The 20,064-nt window shown below is 37.4% G+C and overlaps 2 protein-coding genes across 4 annotated transcripts in view; both read left to right on the top strand.

Moving 5' to 3' along the window:
- Positions 1-15,760, top strand: part of LOC145572381 (uncharacterized) — a 28,365-nt gene extending 12,605 nt beyond the window's left edge. For 2 of the 3 annotated variants that reach the window (XM_081631358.1, XM_081631357.1), the window contains 2 exons: positions 7,303-7,776; positions 8,081-10,859. In XM_081631358.1, the coding sequence (XP_081487484.1) occupies positions 9,127-10,842 (1,716 nt within the window). In that variant the 5' untranslated portion in view covers positions 7,303-7,776; positions 8,081-9,126 and the 3' untranslated portion in view covers positions 10,843-10,859. Of the gene's footprint in view, positions 1-7,302; positions 7,777-8,080; positions 10,860-11,411; positions 11,490-15,694 lie in introns of those variants that run through there. The other variant, XR_014096817.1, reaches the window with a different exon arrangement.
- An 8-nt stretch (positions 15,761-15,768) lies between these two features.
- Positions 15,769-19,800, top strand: LOC145572382 (replication protein A 70 kDa DNA-binding subunit B-like). The gene is made up of 9 exons (XM_081631359.1): positions 15,769-15,800; positions 17,827-17,970; positions 18,055-18,316; positions 18,409-18,508; positions 18,593-18,723; positions 18,797-19,114; positions 19,191-19,369; positions 19,444-19,564; positions 19,666-19,800. Exons 2-6 carry the CDS (start codon positions 17,827-17,829, stop codon positions 18,895-18,897), a joined length of 738 nt encoding a protein of 245 aa, XP_081487485.1. The 5' UTR covers positions 15,769-15,800; the 3' UTR covers positions 18,898-19,114; positions 19,191-19,369; positions 19,444-19,564; positions 19,666-19,800.
- The last annotated feature ends 264 nt before the right edge of the window (positions 19,801-20,064 follow it).

Below are 20,064 nucleotides of genomic sequence, written 5' to 3'. Positions count from 1 at the left end.
TTTTTTTCTTCCTCAAAATTTGACTAACTCTTTCCTGTAAACTGTACCAAAAACTCATAAAACTCATTAAATTCCCTCCTCTCTCCTCTCATAAGAAAAAGAAAGAAAAACAAAAATTAAAGCAAGTAAAATACGGGTTGCCTCCCGCAAAGCGCTGGTTTATCTAGGTCCCGCACGACCTTTTTACCTCCATTGAGCTCATTTAGGAAGTGGAGTTAGGAGAGTCTCCTCCTCATCCCTAATGGTAGCACCATCATGATACACTTTGAGTCTTTGACCATTGACCTTGAACTCTTCACCTTTGTTATTCACCAACTCCACCGAACCGAATTTGTTTACTTTTGTGACAGTGAAGGGACCGGACCACCTAGATTTCAACTTTCCTGGAAAAATCTTCAATCTAGAGTTAAAGAGAAGGACCTTATCACCCGGTGTAAACTCTTTTGGTAGGATCCTCTTGTCATGCCACTTCTTGGTCTTCTCCTTGTAGATGCGTGCATTGTCATAGGCCGACAATCTAAACTCATCCAACTCATTGAGTTGGAGAAGTCTCTTCTTGCCCGCGGCCTTAGAATCCATGTTAAGCTCCTTGATTGCCCAAAAAGCTTTGTACTCCAATTCTACGGGAAGATGACATGCCTTACCATAAACTAGCCTATAAGGTGAAGTACCAATTGGTGTCTTGAATGCCGTTCGGTATGCCCAAAGTGTGTCATCTAACTTCATACTCCAGTCCTTCCTAGACTTGGCTACTACCTTCTCTAAAATCGCCTTGATTTCTCTATTAGAGACCTCAACTTGACCGCTAGTTTGGGGATGGTAACCAAGCCCGGTTCTATGATATACACCATACTTCTTAAGTAAGTTGTCCAACTGTCTCTCGTGGAAGTGGGAACCTCCATCACTAATAATAGCTCGTGGGACACCAAACCTGGGAAATATGATTCTCTTGAATAGCTTGATGACTACCTTGGAGTCATTTGTTGGTGATGCTATGGCTTCAACCCATTTGGACACATAATCGACGGCCACAAGTATGTAACAATTCCCATTGGAAGATGGGAACGGCCCCATATAATCGATACCCCAAACGTCAAATATTTCAACTTCAAGTATCCCAGTTTGGGGCATCTCATGCCTCCGCGAAATGTTGCCAGTCCTCTGGCAAGAGTCACAAGCCTGCACAAAAGTGTTAGCATCTTTAAACATGGTAGGCCAAAAGAAGCCTGACTCGTTAATCTTGGCCGCCGTTCTAGAGGGGCCGTGATGTCCACCATAGGGTGAAGTGTGGCAACTAGTAAGGACGCCGTGAACTTCCCATTCGAGAACACACCTGCGAAATAATCCATCTGCACACTCACGAAACAAAAAAGGATCATCCCAAAAATAATGTTTAACATCAGAAAGGAATTTCTTTTTCTGTTGGTAGGACAAGTCAGGAGGTAGAGTACCACCCACCAAATAATTAGCAAAATCTGCATACCAAGGGTGATTCTCTACTACTGCATACAGGTTGTCATCGGGGAACGAATCATCTATAGGAAGAGAATCCTTACCCTCATCATACCTGATGCGTGACAAGTGATCTGCCACTACGTTCTCTGCTCCCTTTTTGTCTCTTATCTCAATATTGAAATCTTGGAGCAAAAGAACCCACCGGAGTAGCCTTGGCTTGGATTCAGCCTTAGCTATTAGATATTTCAACGCTGCATGGTCAGTAAAAACAATGACTTTAGAACCAACAAGATATGATCTAAACTTTTCTAAAGCATATATAACAGCAAGAAACTCCTTTTCCGTGGTGGCATAATTGACTTGGGCCTCATCTAAAGTTTTGCTTGCATAATAGATAGCGTGCAAAACTTTATCCTTCCTCTGTCCAAGCACGGCTCCTAGAGCATAGTCACTTGCATCACACATAATTTCGAATGGAAGGTTCCAATCGGGAGCACATATGATGGGTGCTGATATCAAAGCCTGCTTAATCCTGTCAAAAGCCTCAAGACACTCGTCAGTAAAAACAAAAGGGGCATCCTTAAGCAAAAGCTGAGTTAGTGGTTTAGCAATTTTAGAAAAATCCTTGATAAAACGGCGATAAAACCCCGCATGACCCAAGAAACTCCTAACTCCCTTAACATTAACTGGGGGAGGTAATTGCTCAATCACTGAAATTTTAGCTTTGTCCACCTGTATGCCCTTATCAGATACAATATGACCCAAGACTACTCCCTCTGTCACCATAAAGTGACATTTTTCCCAATTTAGAACCAAATTGCATTCTTCACATCTTTTCAGGATTTTAGCTAGGTGAATTAAACATGCATCAAATGAGGAACCATAAACACTAAAATCATCCATAAAGACTTCCATGATAGACTCTATGAAATCAGAAAAAATGCTCATCATGCAACGTTGAAAAGTAGCAGGCGCATTACACAATCCAAAAGGCATTCTACGATATGCAAAAGTGCCATAAGGGCATGTAAATGTAGTCTTTTCCTGGTCGTCAGGGTGGATCGGAATTTGGAAAAATCCCGAATACCCATCCAAATAGCAAAAGAACTTATGGTTTGCTAACCTCTCAAGCATTTGATCAATAAAGGGGAGAGGGAAGTGGTCCTTTTTAGTGGCGACATTTAGTCTGCGATAGTCAATGCACATACGCCACCCTGTAACAGTTCTAGTGGGAATTAATTCATTTTTATCATTTTTAACGACAGTCATCCCACCCTTCTTAGGAACCACCTGTACAGGACTTACCCATTTAGAGTCAGAAATAGGATAGATGATACCTGCATCAAGTAACTTCATAACCTCTTTCTTGACTACCTCTTGCATATTAGGATTCAACCTCCTCTGGGGTTGAACGCAGGGCTTGTAATTGTCCTCTAAGTGTATCCTGTGCATACAAAAATCAGGGCTTATACCCTTGAGATCATCAATACTGTACCCTATTGCCCCTTTGTGGGTTCGGAGAACCTCTAAAAGTTGAGAAATTTGTGGGTCATCCAGTGCAGTACTAATGATCACAGGGTACAATTCCTGCTCATCAAGGAAAACATATTTTAAATGGGAAGGGAGAGGTTTTAGTTCAGGTTTCTTCACCTCTGCAGGTTTTGATTCCTGAACCAAATTTACTACCTTCACACAATCATTAAGATCAGATTCCTCGGTGGCAAGAGCTCTTTCTATATCGTCCACCTCCTTGCTCCATACGCTCATGTCACCTGCAGACAAATTTCCACAAAGAATTTCCTCCAAGGGGTCCCTTGCAAGAACCTGTGGTAAGCTTTCCTCACAAATATCATCCATTATATCAAGCACATCAATCAAATAACAATTTTCTTCAAGCATTGGACCTTTTAAAACTTTCCCTAAATTAAACGTGATATTATCATCGCCTACAGAAAGGGTTAGTTTACCATTTTTGACGTCAATAATGGCTCCTGCAGTATGGAGAAAAGGTCTACCTAATATAATGGGAATTTGCGTGTCCTCAGCCATGTCTAGAACAACAAAATCAACGGGGATAAAAAATTTACCAACTCTAACAGGTACATCCTCTAAAATACCTAAGGGGTATTTAACAGAACGGTCTGCCATTTGCAATGTTATATTAGTAACTTTTAAATCACCCATATTTAATTTAGCACAAACAGACGATGGCATTACACTAACAGAAGTACCTAGATCACATAATGCTTTATCAATGAAGACATTACCAATATGACAGGGGATAGAAAAACTACCGGGATCCTTTAATTTAGGAGGGGATTTATTCTGTAAAAGTGCACTATATTCCTCAGTGAATGCTACGGTTTCTACCTCATTAAAGGCCCTCTTCCTAGTCAGAATGTCTTTCATAAATTTAGCATATGCAGGAACCTGAGTAATAAGTTCTGTGAAAGGAACTGTTACCTGCAAATTTTTAACAACCTCCAAAAACTTACCAAACTGTTTATCCAACTTAGTCTTCAAGTGACGGTTGGGAAAAGGTAGCTTGATAACTGGTGGTGCTTCCCTACTCTTCTCCTGGGGTGCATCCTTCCCTGGGGTTGTACCCTGCAATGAATCATCAAAAATATTAGCATCAGGAATTTTACCCTGCAGCCCTGCAGGGGAAATTGGTACAAAGGAATCAGGATTAGCAATGTCAAATAATTCAGGTTCATCCTCTTTGGGCATTTGGGGCCCATCATAGTGTGAACCACTCCTTAGGGTGATTGCATTTGCATGATCCGTTGGTTGCATTCCCTGCGCTGGTAAAGCTCCCTGCTGACGAGATTGAAGGGTAGAAGACAATTGGGCAATTTGGGTGTCCATGACTTTATTATGGGCTATAATAGAGTCAATCTGTTGGTCTCTACTCTCCATATGCTTTTGCATATTAGTCAGCATTGCCCTAATTTCTGATAAAGCAGGGTCAGAAGATGTAGTAGGGGGTTGTGATGGGGGTTTCTGATTGGCATGAGGATGGTAATATTTCTGCTGTGGAGGGGGTGCTTGTTGTGGTTGTTGTGGAGGTGGAGGATTTTGAACATTGGTGCTACGGTAAGATAGGTAGGGATGGTTCCGGTAGCCAGGATTGTAGGAATTGGAGTATGGGTTATTTTGCTTGTAAGTTTGAAAAGCATTAACTTGCTCCATTGAACTCCTGCAATCTTGTTCAAAATGACCTACACTTCCACAATTTTCACAGAAAGCATCATTAGAATTATTAGAAACAGCAGAAACATTAGCAACAGAATTAGGATTGTTAGTAGTAAGATTATCTAGTTTCTGACAAATAGAAGTAAGCTGGGCTTGCAATAAAGTGACTGAATCAACATGATGCTTGCCCTTGTTAGCAAAGCCTCTAGCATTCCCATATTGGGAATTATGGATTGCCATATCTTCGATAACCTGACCTGCATCATCAACATTTAAATTCATAAATCTACCGCTAGCTGCGGAATCTAAAATTGTCCTAGATGCATTTCCTAAACCATTGTAAAAAGCTTGAATCAACTGCCACTTCGCCAAATTGTGGTGGGGACACTCCCTCTGCAGATCCTTGAATCTTTCCCAAGCTTCATATAATGCTTCATCTGCCTCTTGGGCAAAATTCTGGATGGCGCTTCTCAATAAAGCTGTTTTCTCTGCAGGGTAATATTTATTATAAAAATTCAATGCAAGAGTCTCCCAGTTAGTAATACCAAGTGCAGCTCTATTCAAACCATTAAACCATAATTTAGCTTTTCCACATAAAGAAAAGGGAAAAAGAATCTCCCTGATTTGATCCTGCGTTACCCCATTCTGCCTAATAGTATTGCAGTATTGACAGAAATCTGCAATGTGAAGATTAGGATCTTCACCCTTTGCTCCACTGAATTGCTTCCTTTCTATCATCGTAATGAATTGGGGCTTGATCTCGAACTGGACTCCCTCGAGATCGGGCGTAGGAGAAAGATGCGGAAAATCTGTCAGCGATGGTTGCGAATAATCGCTAAGCTTACGAGGTGGTGGAGGTGGTGGTGTACCCATCTCTAGTTCTGAATCAGAAGAATACTCCGAATCACTAGAGGAAGGTAATGGATTTCCAGGAATATCACTACTCCCGGAATCTGCTAAGATCTGCCTGTAAAGATTCTTTTGTCTATGAAACGAGCATTCGATCTCAGGATCGAATGGAATGTAACCTGATCTGGAACACCTGGGCATAAACAAAGAACTAAAAAAAAAACAGATATTAGTACTACCTCAAAGAACTAATGTCCCTTGAGGCAAAAGAGAAAATAATCTAAACTATAAAAACAATCAGAAATAAAAAATAAAACCGTTTCCCCGGCAACGGCGCCAAATTTTGACAGGGTAAAGTCGTATAAACTAATCAAAAGTATTACCTAAATCCTCTAACTAAAGTAGATAGGGAAGTAGGGTTGAATCCACAGGGAAACTGGTCTTTCTACTCCTAAATAATTAATATAGTCTAAATTATTAAAGTAACCAATTTGTTGTTTTTAATGTGAAACTATTCTACGGAGATTAAGTTTAGGGAGAAAGTCAATAACAAGAAGGCCTAGGGTCATAGGTTCACCAATAATTAATATTCCGGGATAAAACATAACAATCAATAAATCAACATCGCATAAATAACATGATTAACAGGCTCTCGCAATTTATTAACCAACATAGATCTAACAGGCTCTCGCAATTTACTAGATCTAAGTTCCTATTGAAAATAGCCTCTAATATCAAATTAACATCTGCTCGATTCATCAATTCAATATTGCTAAACATTCACAATCAAATTACATCTGCTCGATTCATAATCTAATTGCAAAGAATTAAAACAATTCAATAAGAAATTATCATGCATAGTCAATAATCAATAATAATAAATTACCCCTTCATATTAATTATGGATCCCCATAAACCCTAGAATTAAACTACTCGGACATAATCAAAACTAAACAAAACATAATAATTAACCAAGACATAACAGAAAATCGGAAAGAGTAAAATACTGAGATTAATTAAAGGAGAAATCGTACCAAGACGGCGGAATTACAAGAGTGTGAGGAACAAGGAAAGAAAATAAAATCTAGAGAGAGAAAGTTAGGTAGAGAGAAGGGAGAGAAAATAAAACTAAACTAGGCTAATAATAATGATAAGAGAGATCCTAATCTTGCCTAATAAAATTACATTAATACTAAGCAAGAGTTAACGCTAAAACAAAACAAAGCGGAAAGCTAATTGTCTCTGAGGAACGACACGCGCCCGGTCGGGCAAGGGCTCGCCCGACCGAGCCCGCCTTTTTCTCCCCAAAAGCTTCTCTCGTGCCCGGCCGGGCGCGTGCACCGGGCGCATGTTGACTTGGCCCGCCCGACCGGGCGCGCCTCCGGGCGGAGAGAGTGGACTTGGGCGATGCTCATGGGCTTCGAAATCTCCAACTCTTGGGCCTCCGAACTTGGCCCAAGTCCTCAAATCTTTATAACCGAGCCCTTAATCACCGATTTGATCCCTCCAATCGGCCTTGGGCTATCGAAAGCGGTCGCGGTCTTCCAATACTTGTAGATGCTCCTCGAAAAACCCGGGAAATTGCTCCAAGTACGCAAATTCCTACAAAACTCAAGCAAAACTACCAAAGCACTGGAAAACACAAATTAGTAATAAAAGTGGCTCGTAGGAGCCAAAAACACTACTAATTACGACCAAGGGACGGGGATAAATATATATATAAAATGAACACATCATTAATTCCTAAAGATATAGGCCCTAGATACTTACAACTATATTTTTATGATGGCCATTTTGAGTCAGCTGCTAGAACGGAAAGCTTTCCAGAAATCCGGGCAGATATTATAGACATCCTTATGGAAGTATCTCGGCAAAATCCTTATGCTCGATTCTTTAGATCCTTGAAAGAAATCGACATTCATGAAGAGACACAGATTACTATAAACAAAAACACTGTACTAGATCAGCGTGTTTATAATGCTCCCACAACAGATGAAGTGGCTGCAATATGGCCAGACAATACTTCATCAAGTGAGTCAAATGGACCATACATCACTGTAAGAGGAAGGTCAGAGAAATCGCATCGTATATACCATAATTATGGTTGTTATGACCCTCTCCAATACCCAATATTATTCCCAAAAGGTTATTGTGGTTGGGGCCAAGGTTTGAAGAAAAACAACAGTGCAGTGCAGCAGCAACCTACAGCAGAGGGTAACCCCATTATGTCTATAATAGTACATACAGAAGAAGATTTTATTGCACAGGAAGCTAGCCGTAAGTGTCTGCATTAAGTAACATTTCTACTGTCTTGAACCATAATACTCTTTTACAAAATTTTCTACTTCCATTTTTTGCTTGGCACTCAAACTGTGTTCAGCTATAATACTCTTTCTAAATCTTGTTTTCCTTCATTTTGTTCTTGCATTAACATGACATGTTACTCCCTCAGAAAAAAAACATGACATGTTACTTACAGGATTAGCAGATGCAGGTGGTACTTCAGCAAGGCATATTTCTGCGCGTGAATACTACGCTTACAAGCTGCAATGCCGCCCAAACAACATGCTTCTATGTGCAGGCCGGTGTCTTCAACAATACATAGTTGATATGTATGTCAAGATTGAAAATACTCGCCTAAACTACTTCCGACACAATCAACAAACAATCAGAGCTAATTTGTACCCGGGGATCTTAGATTCTATTGAAGATGGTGAAACTAGCCCCATTAACATTGGTCACCGAGTGATTTTACCGCCCACTTTCATTGGTGGTCCACGAGACATGAAGCGACAATACTTGAATTTTATGTCTTTAGTCCACCGTTTTGGAAAGCCCGATTTATTTGTCACAATGACTTGCAATGCAAATTGGCCAGAAATTAAGGCTGAGCTGGCTCCAGGAGAATCAGCTCAAAACTGGCCAGATCTTGTCACTCGTATCTTCCGAGCAAAATTGATTTGCCTGAAGAAGCAAATCATGAAGAAGCATATCTTTGGAAAAGTGGCTGCTATGATATATGTGGTCGAGTTCCAAAAAAGAGGTCTTCCTCACGCACATTTCCTTATCATCCTGAAGCCAATTTACAAAATTAAAACACCTTTAGATTTTGACCGCTTTGTCTCTGCAGAATTGCCACCTCATAGCTCTCCACACCTTCGGAAAATTGTAGTCAGTCATATGATGCATGGCCCTTGTGGAGAACTGAATCCTGAGTGTGGATATATGGTGACTAAAAACAGCAACTCTGCTTATTGTAAATATGGCTACCCTAAAAAATTTTTACAAGAAACAACAAACCATGATGATGGGTATCCAATGTACAAAAGGAGAGATTTAGGAGAGCGTGTCCGCATTTGAGGTGCATACCTTGATAATCGTTCAGTTATTCCATACAACCCATATCTCTCAGCGTTGTTTGATTGCCATTTAAATGTAGAGATATGCTCATCTATTCAAGCTGTGAAATACTTATACAAGTATGTTTACAAAGGACATGACAGGGTATCTTTCAATGTTACCGGCGAAGAAACTACTGCTATAGATGAAATTGAAAGGTTCCAATCTGGTCGATGGGTTTCACCTTGTGAGGCAGTGTGGCGAATTTTCGGGTTCGATTTGTTTGAGATGTACCCTCCTGTCCAGCACCTGGTAGTGCATTTGGAAAACATGCAAACAGTTCAGCTAAGGACTCATGAGCAACTAGATTCAACGGTGCTAAATGAACGAAGGTCCAAAACTCAACTCACAGAATTTTTCAAGGCAAATGCAGCTTCTCCTCAAGGTACAAGATACCTTTACAGCGAATTCATAGAACATAACAGATGGGATTCCAGTGCTAAGGCATGGTTTCAAAGGCGAAATAAGAACATTGTCATTGGCCGTCTGGAAACTGTTTCACCAGCAGAAGGTGAGCGGTTTTTCCTGAGGTTGCTCCTTATTAATGTACGCAGCCCTAAATCATTTGCTGACCTACGGACTATAAACGGAGTCCTTTGTGCCACTTTTCAAGAAGCAGCTATCAAAAGGGGTCTTTTTGAGGAAGACAATGTAGTTTACTCATGCATGACTGAGGCAGCAGAAATACATATGCCAGCAGCTTTACGCCGATTATTTGCAGCTGTGTTGGTCTTCTGCAGACCTAGCAACCCAACTACACTTTGGTTACAGTTCTACAATGATTTGTCTAATGACCACAGGCATAGTTTCCCACAAAATGAAGGGCATGTTAGATTGCTAACCATACAATCAATAGAGCGCCACTTAGAATTTCTGGGCAAATCATTAGTGTATTTTCAGCTTCAGCAATTACATGAAGAGGTACCTGCAGAATTAAACAGAACAAAGGACATCATCGATGCTTTGGATGCTCCTATTCCCCAAGAATGTATTAATTGTAGGCAACATCTCAATTCAGCTCAACAAGTTGCCTTTGACAAGATTATTTCTCGTGTTCAAGCAGTAAAGCCTAGCTGTTTTTTTATTGATGGTCTTGGAGGGACTGGAAAAACATTTTTGTACAATGCTTTATACGCAGAAGTTCGGCTGGCAGGAATAATTGTGCTTCCAACAGCAACATCAGTCATAGCTGCAGCAAACATCCCTTTTGGCAGGACAGCTCATTCGAGATTTAAGACCCCTCTTGATTCAAAAGCATCTCTTGCTTGTGATATACCAAAACAAGGCAGTTTAGCTGCTTTAATAAAAGAAACGGCTCTGATTATTTGGGATGAGGCTTCAATAGCACGCAAGGAAAACATTGAATCAATGGATCTCTTACTCCGTGATCTTTGTGACACGGATCAGCCATTCGGTAGGAAAGTTATAGTATTCGGAGGATATTTCAGGCAGGTTTTGCTAGTTGTTCCTCAAAAAACTCAAAGAGAAGGTGTTGCAACGAGCTTGGTCAATTCACATATATGGCCTTGGTTAGAAAAACTACACCTCACTGAAAACATTAGAGCAAGAGAAGATCCCCTATATGCATCATTTCTGATGAGTTTGGGCAATGGTGAGCTGCAGTCCTCTGAAAATGCTTTTGTGCAAGTACCTCCTCAAATTGTGAGTTATTATCAACAAGCTGATGAACATATTCACCATCTGGCTGCTACTGCATTCCCAGAATTAGAATATACAACCTTTTCACCTGATATTTTCAAAGAGAGAGCCATCCTCACACCATTAAATGATGCAGTAGACTCCATCAATGCTTTTCTTATTGATAAATTCCCAGGAGACGCTGTTGTTTACAAGAGTTTTGATAGTATACTGGATGATAACTGTGCAATTTACCCAACTGAGTTCCTCAACCAGCTTGCCCCAAGTGGTATGACTCCACATTAACTTATTCTAAAAGTAAACAGCCCTGTCATTTTACTCAGAAACATTGATCCAGCAGATGGCCTGTGCAATGTAACCCGTCTTATATGCAAGTACTTTAGAAATAATGTCATTGTTTGTTCTATAGCCCTTGGCCATCGCCAAGGAGAACTTGTGTTCATCCATCGTGTCAACCTACGACCTCCCTCCTCAACAAAATACCCGATTCAGTTTGAACAAATTCAATTCCCTCTCAAACTCAGCTTTGCAATGACCATTAACAAATCACAAGGCCAAACATTAAACCAGGTCCTAATTTACCTCCCGCAGCCATGCTTCTCCCATGGTCAATTGTATGTTGCATTGTCAAGAGCAAAAAAATCCGACAATGTTACTGTCATTGCGCCATACCCTTCTGAAAGCTACACAACACCAATTCTGAAAAACATCGTTGCTTATGATGTCTTGCAGTTGTCTGGTATAACATAATGCACTTTGTCACATGTATTTACTTACTATTTCAGTCACTATTCATTTACATAACACCTTCTTCCTATTCCAACTAATACATTTTACTTATCCTATATATGTAGGTACAATGCCAATATCCTTTCCCTTGCAATTGGAACATAGCCTTTTTGGATTTCCTCAGTTCTTATAACATCATTTTGGTAAATATGTTTTTATGTAACATATGTTCTTAAATTAATATATTCAGTTGTCTAAAAACTGTTCTACCATTTTATTCTGTTAGTTTACATGCTTTCTTTTCAAGGCATTGCAGCTCCCCCTGCATTTTTTTTCCTTACATGAAACCTTTAACTTGTAACACATTACCATTAGGCTTCTTAGCTACAATCTGGACTGGTACACTACCAGAAGTGTGCCTTTAAAAAAAACACAGCAAATGCACGTGCAATTATTTGGATTTTTTCCTAACAAGCTGCCGACTAATACAATACTTTTATTTATTCCCCTCCCGCGACTAATTTTGGATCCGATAAATATCAATTTGGACAATTGTATTAATAATCCCTAACCTATAAAAGCCGCGGAACCCAAATAAGAAGATGCTCAAACCCCTTAATTTCTTATGAACAGTGTCATGCCCAATATACCCCTGTATTTTGCCTATGCATTTCTTATCTACAGTGTGCTTCCAAAACTGCCCCCATTTTATTTGCATTTGCATTGCTACGTGGTTCACCTACTTGATGCTCAAATCCCTTGATTGTTTATGAACAATGTCATGCCTAATATACCCATGTCTTTTGTCTATGCATTTCTTATCTACAGTGTGCTTCCAAAACTGACCCCATTTTGTTTGCATGTGCATTGCCACGTGGTTCACCCTATTACTTGGTGTCGTCATTTCCAAAGTGAGTTGTTGAAATAAACCACTATTACTAGCTTACTAATTATTGTTGTGTGCCTATGATTTCTACCATTAATTTAACAATACAGAAGCTCATCAAGTTGCAATTTGTACTAATTTCAAGCTTGTTTAGCGTTTGTTATTTCACGGCAGGCAGCTTGGTGTTAATTATACAAAGTGCTATTTGCTAAGCTTCTTTGTTGTTAATTCTGAGTTACTAATGATATACATTCTCAAATTGCTACTATTTAATTGTAGTTGTGTTAGCTCAGGATTAATTGTGAGTGAAATGTGAACTAATTATGTGCAGTGCTATTAATTTTACAATTTGTTATTTGCTAGGCTTTTAAATTGGTAATTGTGATTTTCTTGTGAGATAGATCTTATAAATAGCTACTTTCTAATTGTATAATTTGTTAGCTATGACTTAATTGTTTGTTAGCTAAATATGTGTTCATGTGATTATGAGTGGTGAATGTTAATAAAAAAGATTAATTTGTTTAGTTCTTTATATAGTCCAGTTTCGTGTACTTCTTTTTTGGTGTTTTAACAGCTCAATCTTTGGGATGCTCAATCTGCTTGCTTTTGTTCGTGAAGCACTTAATTACCCAGCGGTCTGCCACTTTACACAATGGGTAAGAACGTTCCTCTTCTTTTAAATTGTCATTAAGTTTTGGGCAGTGGGATTATATGCTTCTTTGACGCTAATATGTTCTTTTAGATTGACAGTAGATGGATTTAACATGTTCTGTGTACACCATATATGCCGGCGCATGCTTGCTTTATTGAAAAGTGTATTTGGTGCTTTCAATTACCCAATGTGTTTTAGCTCAGTGTGCTTTGGTTTTCCTTGTCTTTATTGTTTGTTATATAACATAAAAAAATGAGGGTTCATTTGGTTTCTCTCATATGAAATATACAAAGCTAAGCTTCATGGAAATTACATTAGAGGTACTGCTTCATTTAGATCTAAGTTTAGCTGGTATTACTTAACAACATCACAACTGTGGATTACTATACTTTCATAATACTGACTATGGAAATAAAACATTTGTGAACTTTCTTCAAGGATCTGTTTACAAATTATGGATGCAGCAGTAAATTCTTGACTCCGCTTGCCATGGTTAGCTTGTTCTTTGTTCACATGAATTAAGTACAAACAGCATCTTATTAGACTTGCATTCACTAATCTACTGACAGAATTGTTGCTTGAGTATTATTTCAGTAAAATGGTACCCTAATTAGGCTGTTTTTGTTTCTTAACAATCAATATTCGGTTTCCTTATTGGTTTATATCAATTCTACAATCTTAAAGTCATTTTAAGATTACCTGGGTTTCACTTTGACGATTTATTTACTTGTTTGGTTTCTTATTATGAAGGTATTGAAATACTTTTCTTTTTGCCCTTTTTTGTTGCAGAGCTATGAGCTTGCAGTGGGTGGAGGTGCAGATACCCCTGTAAGTAATTTGTTATTTTGTTTTGTGCCAACAGTTTTCCTTTGGGACTGTTTTTAGCATTTGTTATGTCTTTTACATTCTATGGTTCTTGCCTTAATCAGATAATTACTTTGCTCTGTATAAGCTACTACTGTATGTCTTTTGTTAGGAACAACTATGAATTGCATGACTTTGAGTGGCAGTACAATTCATTTGTCTTTAATTACATATGTTGCTTTCTTTATTGTAAGAGTGCATGCTTGCTTATGTAGCCGCGTTATGTTGTGTTAGATAAATTAAGTTGTTTCTTGTTGCATATGCCTTCCTTAAAACTTCTTGATGCCCGTACAATAGGTTGTTACATGACCTTGAATTAGGGTTGCCTGCTTAAGTATCTTTCTTACCCCATGAGTATGCACACAGGTTACTGGGCCTGAAACTCGAAAACACTAGGCGAAAATACTAGTTGGCCACCGGTTCAAAACCCCCCTATGCCACCGGTTTTGAACCGGTGGTCAGTTGGGGGGTGGCAAGTCCTAGAACAAAAGGCCACCGGTTCAAAACCGGTGGCAAAATAACTAATTGCCACCGGTTAACCGGTGGCAATTATATTTGGCGGTTTTTTTTTTTTTTTTTTGGGTTGGCAGACATTTGCCACCGGTTAACCGGTGGCAATTATAGGTATATATGTATTTTTTTTTCTTTTTCACTTTAAATATAATTGAACTCAAAAAAAAAAAATTAACATCAAATTTAGATATAATCGACCAATTTCATTCATTATAATCGAAAAAATTACAACATATATATAATCAAAAAAAAAAATTACAACATGAAAATGACAAATAACGAATAAATTAAATTACAGAAAATCAACAACCAAAAATTGAAAAAACAAAACCAAAAAACAGTCCAACCAAATTGAGTCAAAAATTACAATATAATACAAAAAAATACAACATCTTGATTCTTCAACTTATATTCTCATCTTGATTCTTCGAGTTATTAAGATCTAAATCAATTAACCTGCATCAATTAATTCCCTGTTAGCAATTATTTGGATTTTTTCCTAACAGGGAATTAATCACATGTTCAGGTTAGTCTGGGCATTCAATACAAAACTAAAAGGAAGAAACAGTAATAACAAAAACCTAGGTTTTCCAATCTATAAATACTTTGCAATTTGGATATCTCACAAGATCTGATTTTATAAAAAGCAATTTCTGTCATTTTCTTATTTGGCTACAATACTAACTTTGCCACCTGCATTACATACACCTTATTAATTGCTAAACAATACCCTATTCCAAGTCATTCATACATCTGCTAAAGAACCTTCCTCCTATGTAGAGCCATATGAAACAGAAAACTTGAACTAGCATGCTAGCTTTTCCTTAGCTGAAATTATCACTAAACTCTTTTATCTACTGCAATTATGACAACATCATGATAACACTAATTTCTTTTGTTTTTTGTTTTTCATTACATAAAGTTTTATAATACATTAACATCTTTTACAAACGAAAAAAAACACTTTTGTAAAATCCTAGGTTTACAAGTGTATAGTATACCTATAAGCTTCACATGTAGCAGAAAATCTGATTTTCTAAAAAGAAACTTTTAACATTTCATTTTTGGCTCACATATTTGCTTTTACAGTTCCATTCAACAATAACCATTCACTCTATTATCCTCAGAACATATTTTACTACATACATCTTGTTATCTGATGAACAATACCATGTTCTTTTTTTGAAAAAAAAAAAAAGAAAAATACACTTCCACCTTTTCACATCTGAAATTATTACAGCTCTTTACTCAATTGCTTTATCTGATTATTTAAAAAAAAAAAAAAACAAATTACTATTACAGCATCATTATCCCAGTAACTTCTGTTGATATTATCCACACAGCAAATCTCATTGACATAAATTCACTTTGTACATGTTATTATCTACTGGATAATAATATGTATCAGAACATTATTCTAATACCCACTTAACATTTAGACGCTTTCATGTTTGAAGTCTGAAAAACTTAACTCTTATTTAAGCTACTTACAGGTCAAAAAGAACATTTATTCCACTTCTATTCTCTGTGGTGATTTGCTACTACATTGCTCATTGCAAATTTGCAACCACTATCTGCCTGCATTTCCACTACAATAAGGTACCTCCATTAATGATGCTCTTCTGAATTTAGTAGTCTCCTTTCCATTAAGTATTTATTTGCTTCTATTTACCTACATTATCTTTGATACCTATTTCATATCATTTTATACATGTTGATTGCATCCTTGTTTAGGACCATATCATAGCATAGTAGCTAGATCAAAACATTGTTTACCATGACAAGCCCTAATTTTGTTTGGCCTTCAATATTTTTATTACACAACATTGAACTGTTAGGTTTTTGCTGACTCACACAAGTAACACCCATCTCCTGGGATAAATTCAAGTTAAAATGTGATTCTTCTCTTTTGAACATAATTTCTCATCATGTGCACTATTATTTACATTTGAACCAAAAATTCATGTACTTAAATGGAAATTTGGTTAAATGAACATTTACTTGTTACTAAGAAAAGATTACTATTAAATGTTTGCACAAAATAACCATAGCAAAGACTAAGACCTTTGAATACCTTGCTTTAATTTCTTGTTAGTTGATAACTTATATCTTGACAAAAATTAAACTTTGGTGATTATTTAAGCATGACTTGTATATTTTAAATTTTTTATCATTTGCTTTGACTCATTTATCTTCAATCTTTATATGTCTCTGTTTTACATTTTTCCAGCCAGATTTTTATCTCATTTATTTCTAACACATGTTTTTGTACGATTTTGTCTCTAATAAGTACACTTATTGTGATCATTTTAAACACTATAGTGAGGAAAATACAAGAAGTTTACATCATTAGACAACTCATGTTCTCTATATGAGTGGATTTTCAATAAGCTTGGACTTTTGTTGCATAATAATTCATCTCAATTTGACATTTACTCCCTCACCAAACTCCATCCATATATGAGGACTGAGCATGAAATTAAACAAGTCTCATAGGAAAATTGGTGAATTTCAAAATTATTAACCTTTTAATTGATTTATTTCATAATTAAATGTTTTGATGATCAAATGCATATCATATTAGTTTGGTTTGAAATAAAAAACACAGCATTTACCACATACTAGAACACAAGTTATAACAATATAGAAATAAGTACTCAGTACAATTTAACTAGATTACAAAATGAACAACTGCCAGCTAGAAACACAAATAACTAACTGCTAATACATAATTAGCAACAACATGGAGCTCTTAATACTTAAAATAACAAGATAGAACAACTGATAGATAAAAACACAAAGTAACTATCTGCTAATACATAAATAGCACCACCATAAAGCTCTTAATATTTAGAAAACAGAAGCAAATAACTACTGCTAGCCACAAATTAAGAGTTTCTTCAAAACGACCCACCATAGGAAGCATCACTTTCAGGTGAATATGAAGGGCTTGAATGGTGATGGATGTCACTGCACCGAAGAATAGGCTGAGGATTGTACTTGTTGGTCCCTTCATTTGGTGTTGCTTTCTTTGACATGGGCTGCTGATTTTTTGGTTCATGAAAACAAAGAGCAGACACGACTGCCTCAAGCTGTTCCACCTTTTTCTCTAGAGAAACAAGCTGTTCTTCCATTCCTTCTAAACTAGGCTGTTTAGGAAGCCCACATTGCCCACTACTATTCACTTTATCTTTGCCTTTAGATGTCATTGTTCTTCACCTTTTTTTGAGAAAAAATAATAGGAATGTGAGTAAGAAATGCAAACAAGCCTTGTAAAAAAAATGAACCCTTGGCTTCCTTTTATATATGCCTAAATAACATTGTATTAACTAAAGGATAAAAACAGTGGTCTTAGATAATTATGTGGTCATAGAAGAGCCAGTTATATGCCTCAACATTGAATAAATTCACTTGAATTATACAGAAAAAGCCACGTCATATAGGATTGCTTCTTCCTTTTTTTAAATTAAAAAAATTATATTCATCATCCAATACATGTACACATATAGTACATAGCTTATGCAGGTTGTGGTGCTCCCTAACAATACTGTGCCTGTACCAAATGTTACTTTAATTAATTGTTACTCCATGTGACAACACTTACTTTTATTCATATATGTTGTAGATGAAACCTGAATACACACCTTTGGCCAAGCTTTCACCTGTGAGCAAATCATACAAAGTTCGAATCACTGTGAAAGAAAAATCTCCTATCCGAACTCCTCCCAACAAAAAGCAGTTTCAAAAGCTGGTTTTTGAAGATGAGGAAGTACAAACTAACCACTCTAACATTTGATTTGCATTTCTAAATTTTACACCTATTTTACATGATTCTCCCTCTTATATGGTACAGGGTAACAGTATGAAAGCAACTTTGTTCGGCGATGAATGTGACCACTTCAAAAAAGTCTTTGAACACAAGAAAAAGTATGAGATAGCTAATGCTCCAGTCAGAACAATTAACCCAAAATTCAGCTCATTCCCAGGAGAATGTGAGCTAACATTTGGAGGAATGACTAAAATCCAGGCTCTCGATCGAACTCCAGGGCCAATTTTGCCAAATTACATCCTTATTGTTGATGTCCCGAAGACAAGTGGTCCATCCGACCGGTTTGGTATACTTTTACCCTAATCTAAACTAAATACTGCTATTTAAAACACATTCATCTCTTGACAATAATATAGCTGCTTCATAATTGTTTGCTAGATTTTCTTGGAATTGTGGTCCACTCTGAAAATATTTGGCAAGTAACATATAAATCAGGCAGAGTGGCTGATGTGCGCGATATCAGTATCATTGATGAGAGGTCACTGTTTTTTACAAACTTTTACCAACACTCCCACAAATACATTTATAACCATGTTACACTTACTGTCTATTCTATTTACAGCACTGGTACTCGACCAATGATCAAATCTGCATGGGGACAGCTTGTAATTTCTGACTATGAAAACCTCAAGGATTGGGCAACCACTTTCTTGGTTGTTAGCTTAACTTCTTTAAAGCCCGCTACCCATAGAGGTAACAACTATTTTCACCCTTTGCCACTTTATCTATGCTACTAAAATGAATATACTAATGCAAATTTCCACAGGTTTTTCACTCCAGTCAAGCATGTCTACAATGATTGACCCAACACCCACTGGTGAAAAAGTAGAAGCCTTAAGAACTTGGCGAGGAAAAAAAAACTTATAAATCATAACTCTTTACGACATGATACACACATTATAATACAAGCACATCAAATTAAATTCTAGACCCTTACTTAATCAGCTTCTCCTACCTTTTTTAAATAATCAGGGCCCATGCACATCCAGATGTCATTACTGACTACATGGCAAGGCAGCTCGAGTTCATGACCGTAGGCGCTGAACCAATTCCCACAACAGTTGATCAGATCATTGGCAAAAATGTAATCCCATTGCAAAAGTCTACCTTATCCCTTTGCTCTTCTCACTCTTCTTCTAAACTAATACAATATATTTCAGGTTGATAACACTGTTTAAGAGGAAGTATACACACTGACAGTCACAATTCCAGATGCACAACTAACCAATGTTGTTGCTTACATTGGCTGTAATAATTGTGGGAAGCGATGTGGCGTTGCTGCAAATGTGTCATTCTTCTGCCCACATTGTCCTAATAAGAAATGCACTTCCACAGAAAGGTTTACTTTTACATCCTTATGCTAAACAACCAATAATTTCTCTTATTTAACATTAGCTATCACTACAAATGTAGGGTTAACTTTACTTTTGATGTTGTGGATGATACTGGAACCTTTCGACTCACTGCCTTTGGTCCTGTTTGTGAGCAAATCTTCAATCTGACTACACCCGAAATTTTCAACAAGAAAATACAGGTACCCAATCAATCATCAAGTTAACCTTATTAAGATAAAAAAAAAAAAAAAAACATCCCACTATCCACCCTAGGCATAACAACACCCTTTGTTCTTCTCAGGATGAATGGAATGACTTCGATCACGTTGTTGCAGCTCTGAAATCCACACCAATGCATATCATAATTCATCCAGCTCAGGCATTAAACAGGGCAGGGGTGCTGCGATGGGTGGTCCAGTCAGTTTCCCACTCCTAAATATCTACTTTGCCAATCTAAGACTTCAAATCAGAACACATCATCCACGATAATCCTACAACTTATCATTTTGGATGTGTTCTAATTTGAGGCTTCCTTGATTGCTACTTAATCATGTTGGTAGCTATCAAACAATTTGCCAAAAATTATCTCTTTTGCTTTTAAGTCATATATCACCTTTCTGCTGCTTTTGCTGAATGAAACAGGTTGATATTCCAACCCTATGTACTATAACAAATAGGCTAACAAACAATGCCTTTTCAA

Source organism: Chenopodium album, chromosome 12 (genome assembly GCF_948465745.1).
Source record: "Chenopodium album chromosome 12, dcCheAlbu1.1, whole genome shotgun sequence".
Taxonomy (NCBI): Eukaryota; Viridiplantae; Streptophyta; class Magnoliopsida; order Caryophyllales; family Amaranthaceae; genus Chenopodium; species Chenopodium album.
Note: the sequence above shows the minus strand (reverse complement) of the source record. Positions and strands in the feature narration are given on the sequence as shown.